The sequence below is a fragment of the Ammodytes marinus genome (genome assembly GCF_949987685.1).
Source record: "Ammodytes marinus genome assembly, chromosome: 2".
Taxonomy (NCBI): domain Eukaryota; kingdom Metazoa; phylum Chordata; class Actinopteri; order Uranoscopiformes; family Ammodytidae; genus Ammodytes; species Ammodytes marinus.
This window is the reverse complement of record NC_137231.1, coordinates 19,121,960-19,130,405: the sequence shown is the minus strand read 5'-3', so window position 1 is coordinate 19,130,405 and position 8,446 is coordinate 19,121,960. Positions and strand designations below refer to the sequence as shown.

The window sequence follows — 8,446 nt, the reverse complement described above, 5'->3', positions numbered from 1 at the left end:
GTGCACTCTTAAATCAATCCGATCAAGTGCTGAAAAAGTTTTGGAAAGCAATGATCTGAATTACAATGATTTTATTTTTTTATGATTTTGAATCGACTTTGAGTCAAAGCAGGGAAGCTAATGTTCTAGAAAAGTGAGAAAAAAAATTGTTGACCAAAAATGTATGAAATAATACGGATAATAATAATAATACGGATAACTACACTGTCAACATTTAACAGTGTATTAATGAAAACTGAAAAGAAAACAAAAACATGAACAGATTAAACATTTTAATAAAAACACTTAAGTAAAAAAAAAAGATTTTCAAAACTAGGACTTTGAGTAACATTAATAATGCATTGTCACAGATATGTCACAGGTACACAATAAAAACAGCTCTTATACGAGGGGTGTGTGTGTGTGTGTGTCTCTGCTACCACATGATCTAAAGTCAAATCAAATCATCTTAAACAATGACCAAGAATACATTTTTATTAACCAAAACAGGGGAGTCATCAATCTTTATTACAAATCAAGAGCCATAACCAGTCGACAGTACAACAACTCATCTAATACTGTAAATGCTCACGCTGCAGGTGTGAAAACCCGTGCAAGTAGAATAAGAATCTTAAACATTATATTTGCTTTGTTTGTTTGATTTTTTTTTAGAAACCAGCACCACCAGGATACCCTCTGAGTTTCATCAGGTAAGGGTCAGAGACAGAGAGGAGGAGGAACCAGACATCTGAAATCTGTCTGCCTTAACACAAGTACAGTTTTGGCAAAAGATAATTTAACATCTCTGACACATTTCCAGTTCTGCAGGCATGCCGTCAGTTTACTTTCACTTCTAACAATTAGAATGTAAATAAAAACAATTATTGATTGCTTCATTGCTTCATTGCTTTTGTTTTCTGATTTCTCTTGGGTTGACTGAACACTACCGCCAATTTTATTTGCAAATCTAAATGTCAATATGAGCTTTGAATTCCCTTTTTGCATAAGTAACTGAGAGCAAGACAGTCACAGCTTCCTGCAAATGAAACATGATGATGGCACCAGATTGTCTGTGCCCATCGTTGACCTTCTACGTTTAAGGTGTAGAGAGACATTTCTATTGATATGCATTGCCATTACAATGGAATGATGAAGAGTAAACATGTCTATATCTCTATTGGAATGGAGAACAGTAACATAATGGGATGCACCGATACAGATCAAATATAATCCTTGGGCAAAATCCTTTATCTGGGTTATTGCATGTGAAAGACCAAACTACCGCATGAGAAATTCAGTACCCAGTAACAAATATAGATAATATATTTGGATAATCTTACCCTGTGACAACAAAGTAATGGGGAGGCTTTACATTTTTTGGTCACAGTAATTGATGGAATCAATATTCAGTTTCTGGCAAAAGTTTTCCAAAATCTGCATTATGAGTGAAAATGGCCATTGGTGCATCCCTAGTACCACAATTTCATCATAACTCACTGCAGTGTTTTCCTTCCCTGCAGAAAGCTCCAGAAGAAATTACTATCGACTCATCTTATAGTACCTCTGGAATGAATCAATGCTGTCTGGGCTTACATTAAGAATTAATGGAATTTGCCTGCACACACACACACACACACACACCAATAAAGACAAACACACACACTATTCATAGGGCATGTTTACGTTTTTAAATAAATGAAATGAGGTGATTTTGGTCACTAATGTGTAGCAGTCTTGGGATATGGTGACACTGTAGCATCTAACTTCAAGTGGCTAATTCCATGTTTATGTGCGTGTGTGTGTGTGTGTGCAAGGGGTACATATGTATCCTTGTCCGTGTGTGTAAAGAACTGTGTGTGAAGTTTTCTTCCCTCCCCTAAAACAGCCAAAGTCAGCCCAGACAGACATTATTTTCACATTACTGAGTGAGCTTGTTTTTTTCTTTTATGTATATTTACAGGTATAAACACCAAGGCGTTTCCTATTGTATGTGTCTTTCCATTTGCTTATCATCAACACTTGAAAGAGATGAGGAAGAGGAGCCAAAATAAGAAATGCACACAGACGTATTCAGAGATTCACAGGCTGATTGGCTCCCGTTTTACGCTATACTTCCTACACTGGCAGAAAAAAATAAAAAAGGTTCAATTATTTTGGCATCGATGCTTTGGTCACAAAATACCGACACTTTTATTATTTTGTTTGTTTTTTCACTTTTGTTTTCATTTGCTCATTTGTTCTTGAAATAAGTCCCAGTCATTTTACACCCTGACCACGTGTTTGTCCCAGTACAGAAAAAGGTAGGTTTGTTGTAGTCCTGTCATCGCACCTCCGATGCAGTCCCTTTAAGAGGCACAGATTCTCTTATAAATTATGTGACTGTGAATGAGTGGGCAGGGGGGTTTGAGAAGGACTGGCGCCCCCTGTGCCCCCAGCTCCCCCCCGCAATCCCTTTAATGCCCAGTGAGTGCATCCCGTCAACCCTTTTGCGAGCACGTTCTGCAGCACAGTTGCTGCAGCACTTTCCTCTGGCAAAGATTGTTCTTTTTAACGAGCACACAGAAACTGCCCTCCGCCCAAGATTCTTCATTTGCTTTCCACAGACCAGGAAGAAGAAATACAAGGGGAGTTTGGAAGGAGGGGAGGGGGAAAACATGCACGCGCACAAATACATGTGGAAACAAACACACACACAGGGCAGAACCATTAGAAGTGGTTGAATGGCAGGCAGAGCCGTGTGATTGGTCAGGAGAGGATTCAGATGACAGGAAGAGGTTTTTTGATCCAATCACAGGTGATGTTCATCGAGGTGGAAAATGATTGTAGTCCAGTGGAATGATTGGATCCATGTCAGGAGAGAGGGAAAACAGATTTGAGAGTAAAACAAACAGAGAGAGAGAGAGACCGAGAGAGAGAGAGAGAGAGAGAACAAACATCACACAATTAGCAAACTGAAGATTTTTGAAATTCACAACTTGGCGTCATTTTGTATCACAGAAAACTCAAAGTGGACCCCCAGTCTGAAAGCCAATTCTATCATTTATCAGCAGCAATTAAATATCACTTTTGAGCTGCCCATCAAAGTTTCATCAATATGAAAGCAGTTACCTTTGGTGTAGGAAGGGCGGAAACAGACTGAGTGTGCACTTAAGCAAAGTACTCATCATCAACAGAAAGGTCACACAGTAAAGACATTTTTCTCCACACAGCTTTCTCTCATCACCAACTCTGAACTAAGACGGCGTGGCTAGGGCAGCAAATTACAGGCTGCAGTCCAAGCCTCATTATCAGAATGTCACCGTAGCTGGTTAGTGAGGAACAGGAATATTTGCACTTTGAGATACAGTATATGCACAAGTCTGAAAAGAATAGACCATAGAACGCAGCAAACAGAAAGCCAAAAGTGCTAGTCAAGATGCAAGAGAAATAAGAAAATGATTGTACAGGTACATTACACAGTATATGGAGCACTTGAAAAAATAAGAAGTTGATAAAGAGTAAGCAGATGCTTCAAGGAACGTATTAGTCTATGCAATGTGACAAAGTAAGGTGAAAACAACCATGTTTAAAGTTTATGTTAAAAATAAAGCAACAAGAAGGTGTGAGTGTCTAACTCCGGAGAGATTTTATATAGTAATTCTATATTCAGAACATGAATGGGACCTTTAGATGAAGAGCACAAAAGCAAAGACAGGCAGACCTCCTGCTTTGAAGCTTTGAGCAGTTTGACTCAAGAAGTTAGTACAAAGCTTGAAAAATAAGAAAAGGGCCACAGGTGAATCCTTAGTTTTTGAATATAATAAAGTTACCCTTTGCATACATTTTTTCATAGCCTGTGCGATATAAAACAATTTAATTCCAACAAAGATGCAAAAAAGACTCAACGAGTGATAAGATTTAAGTCTGCACCCTTGAAACCATTGGCTCTTTGAATTGCTGGTATTGTTTAGACCCCAATTTCTGTACTTTTGCATTCAATATTTTGCAGAAATACTGTTGTGAATTATCAAATACATTATAAAGCATGTTTTCTTTTCTTTTGCCCAATTCAATGCAGTTGCTGGTCTACGTCTTTACAGAACTTTCCCCGTTGACCATACTGTCAGGCATTATGACGACTGCTTGCGAGAGCCAAAGCAACATGTATAAATTAAACGCATAGAGGCTATTTCATAGATAAGAAAGCTGACAACTCACCATCTTTGCAGATGGTACTGACCACGCAGACTCCTGCCTCCAGATTGTAACCACTGACACAGCTGCTGCAGTTTCTTTCACCGGGCCCCAAGCACTCATAGCAGCTATGGTCACACCTGTGGATGGTTGTATGAGGGTTAGATATAGGCAATGCAGCTTCACACTGTGCTCACATATCCTGTGGAAAGTTGGAACTGTATCCAATAATTAAGCCCCAAAACCAATTAAAACAATTTTTCAATACAGTAACACACAACAAATTTCAACTTAACTTAGACTTTTTGCTGCAGTATTAAACATGTTATTTAAGCATGTGTAAGCTACTGGGTAGAATACCATACAGTCATATCCAATTTGCGTAAAATATTAACTGCAAAGAGCAAAACCATTTGTGATTCCAAGTATACACATAAACATTATATATTAATATGAACATATTAAACATATAAATGAAAATGAAAAACTACTGAAAATGCCTTGTATTCACAGTTATTTAATAAACCTCGGCACAAAACCTTAATCTTCTAAAAGAATTCATGCATTTCATTTACAACTGTAGCTCATTGCTTTGGCCCTTTCAGTGTGTGTTGGAAAGCAGAAATGGCAAAGAACTGTACGTTATAAAGTGCCGTATGACATCAATTAATTCTGCTAGTGTGAAAATAGAGCAAAAAGTTATCTGAAATGATCTGACAGCGAGAGAGCTGACAGAGAATTAAGAAATCAAGTACGGTAAAAGGTCAAGTGAGCAATAAATAATTCAAGGTGGGAGAGAAAAACAGCAGGGAGGCGAGTCCACCTCGATGAGTGATAGAGAAAGCAGACAAGATGTCTGACTCTGTGGAAGAGCTTGACTGTGTGTGTGATAGGAGGCAAAGTAGTCATCAAACTGTCATCAAACATAGGAATATGAGTATGTTTTCATGTTCTTTCACTCCCTCTCTCCTCATCCAGTTTTATATTAGTAAAGAGTGAGGCAAGAGAACGGTTTGTGGGAACACGGCACACAGCTTTAAGATCCAAACGATGACTCCATTAAAGGGTAATCCTGAAAGGTTTCTTAAAAGGGTGTGAATTTATGATTTCTATGCTGCATGGGCACCTTTTTACCTATTAATTTAGTGTTTGTCTCATTGTTCTCTTGTGCACATAGAGCAGCAATTGACCTACTGTAGACTTGTGCAGGACAGGAGATAAGAACGAATGCAAAGAAAGTACAGACAGGTGCTGGTTCTGAGGAAAGACAGGACGGTTAACTATCTGAAACCTGACTGAAACTAAAGCATAATAATTAATAATAGGAGAACAAATCTGAAGAGTAAGTGCAGAACAATCTGCACCTCACTCGCTAGACCTCTAGTTTATCTCTAAACGAAGAAGGCTCGAGACAAAAGATGTTCACTTTTTCACTGTTGAGTCAAGGTGATGGCAGGCAAGGTGACTCACTTCTTACAGGACCTCTGCACCTGACCGTTGTCTGAGGTCTGCTCTGATAAGTAATAGCCAGTGCTGCAAGTTGACACACACCGCCAGTCCTCAAGTAAATAGCCATCTGCGCACTTAGTGCACGCCTCTATTCCTGTGCCTGGAAAGAAACAAGACACAAACTTCAGAAATGTTGCTAGGGCTTTACAAAGCAGATGATAAACAACAACAAAACGATTATTTTGAGTATTCATCGTGTCTGACCGCAAGAGAACACACTGACCTACAAATTCAAATGTCATACTATAAGTATTTGCAATAATTTGTCTTAAGACTTCCTACCTGCGCAGGTGGCACATGCCCGATGACAGGGCTCACAAGTCCTTTTGTGGCCATTGTAATAAGTCCCTGTATCACAGGTCATCTGACACTTGTTTCCTTGAAGACTAAGAAATAGAAATAAATACACATTAATACATTTTAATAACAGAAATAACAGGAAGTTTAAAAAAATATATTATTTCCTGTATTAAGCTAAATAAAATCCAAGCTAGCAGTACAAGTGATACAAATAAATGTGTGAAATCGCTTTAGTGTTTCCAAACTGTTTGCTCCAAAGCAATCGAAGTCTCCCTGTCAAAACCCAGCTGCTAATTTCTTCAGAATTTTTTTTCTGGGCAAATATTTAGGAAGAATGATGTAGAAACTGCTGCAGTTCCAGAGATATGTGTGGGTGTACACATTAGCACCTGGCCTTTAGTTTAGCATTTTTCAATGACACACACGCATGTGTGCGTCCTCTAGATTAAACTGTAGTCAGATGTAATTTGTTGTTTTGACCATCACAAACAAGATATTTTTGTGCCAAATGTAGGTTATGAATATGTTTTGGAGGCTCTAAAGTCAGTTCTGTGAAGTCACAGAGAAGACAGGTTGGTGAGCGTTCTGCGCTAAGCTGAAAAACAGCTGGTCTTTGTTAGCCAATGTTTCCCAGAAACGATCTCGTCTGGTCCTCTCTTCCTCCTCAACTCCTAACCAACCATGAATGGTGAATTGAACAGGAGGGGAGACTGTGTGTGTGTGTGTGTGTGTGTGTGTGTGTGTGTGTGTGTGTGTGTGTGTGTGTGTGTGTGTGTGTGTGTGTGTGTGTGTGTGTGTGTGTGTGTGTGTGTGTGTGTGTGTGTGTGTGTGTGTGTGTGTGTGTGTGTGTGTGTGTGTGTGTGTGTGTGTGTGTGTGTGTGTGTGTGTGTGTGTGTGTGTGTGTGTGTGTGTGTGTGTGTGTGTGCGCAAGCATGTGAGCGAGCATGTGTCTTTCTGTGGTCTCACTGGAGTTCAGAGGAAATTATGGCTTACAAGTGTCCCCACCTCCACCTCTGGCTAGACTGAACACTTAAAGCTTCCATGACCACAATATGTTTTAAACGCTTCACAAGTGTTTCCTTTATGAGCTATCAGGAATTTCAGCGCTTTGAAACGCCCTGTCCTCTGTCACGTCAAATGTAGCTGTGGTAGTTTGAAGAGTCCAGAAATTGAACTGGAACATGTCTGCACGGATGACTAAATGGTTTAGACCAGAGGTTCTTCAAAGTAAGGACCGTATTCAAACAGCTCCACTTCTTGTGGGTCTCTGCATGACAGGAGTCAGCTTTAATAAGCCTGGGCCACAGGGTGAAGCTGTTGTTACTCAGTTTGGGTGCCAAGTGGAAAACATTTGGGACTGGTTCATGTTGCAAACCAAACAGCAGTGTAACACAATGTGCTGGTTTGAATAAGCAACAATGACCTCCTGCCCCATTTGAGTGGATGAGCACAAAAGGTTGTTATCCTGAAAAAACAACACTGACATTCAAGCCAAATTGATGCAAAAACACAAGGAACTGACCTATTTGTACGAATATGACTGGATGACCTAAAGTACTGTAATGGTAGACCAATATAAAACAAGCTGTGATAATTACCAGAGTAGAAGCAAGCCCAGCAGTCACACAAATTCCATGTAGCTAACAATTTTTGATATGATAAAATCTATTTAGGTGAGCTGTATTTATGAACCAAACTGTTCAGCTAATCACCCACTAAACACAAGGTTTGCGCTGCCTGTGTGATTGTGCGTGTGTGCATGTGTGATTTTCAATTCAATTCAATTCAATTCAATTCAATTCAATTAATAATAAGCAAATTTAGAGAGAGGTGAGACTCTCTCTGACAATCTTTCCTCAAAGACACACAGCTCCATTACTATAAAAAATGGAAGGGTACAAACTCAAAAGTTATGAAGCAACGTACACGACAAGGCTGAAATCCCTTGCTGTCAAGACACTATCATTCTCAATGCTTTAAAGTCAGTGACCTTGGTACATTTCCCAGCAGGGCTCCCAGCTTACCTCAAGCCAGGTTTACATTCTGTGCAGATATTGGAGGTGGTGCACCTCTTACAGTTCTCTGGACATCTCCTGCAAATGTTGGAATCTGAAAGACACAGGGTAAGCCAGTCATACAGTGGCTAATAGGAACCAAAAGTGTAGTTGCTTTTTGAAATGAAGAAAGGGAGCAGAGGAGGAAAACAATGATGAAGAGGAGGACAAGGGCTAAATAATGTGACGACAAAGAGAGGGAAAAGAAGAAGAAGGGAGCGATGGATGACAGGAAGGGAGGAAGAGATTGAATGAGAGAAGGAGAAATGATAAAAAGCTCAAGCTGCAGGGATAAAAAAGAAGATTTTAGTGTTGTGAGGGAGGATAGGAATGTCGATGAATATTTCAAAGGGCTGACTAAAGGCAATGACACGCTTTGACACAATGCACATGGACACTTCTGCCTTCAGCAGCGATGAGGATTGCGAAAA

General features: G+C 39.6%; 1 protein-coding gene across 2 annotated transcripts in view; it reads right to left on the bottom strand.

The window, feature by feature from the left end:
- Positions 1–257: 257 nt before the first annotated feature.
- Positions 258–8,446, bottom strand: part of pcsk5b (proprotein convertase subtilisin/kexin type 5b) — a 60,179-nt gene continuing 51,990 nt past the window's right edge. Inside the window, exons 17-21 of one of the 2 annotated variants that reach the window (XM_080042074.1) lie at positions 7,986–8,070; positions 5,944–6,047; positions 5,623–5,761; positions 4,177–4,292; positions 258–2,572 (exon numbers count right to left, since the gene is read on the bottom strand). In XM_080042074.1, coding sequence (XP_079898200.1) covers positions 2,457–2,572; positions 4,177–4,292; positions 5,623–5,761; positions 5,944–6,047; positions 7,986–8,070 — 560 coding nt within the window. In that variant the 3' untranslated portion in view covers positions 258–2,456. The remainder of the gene's footprint in view (positions 2,573–4,176; positions 4,293–5,622; positions 5,762–5,943; positions 6,048–7,985; positions 8,071–8,446) is intronic. The other variant, XM_080042075.1, reaches the window with a different exon arrangement.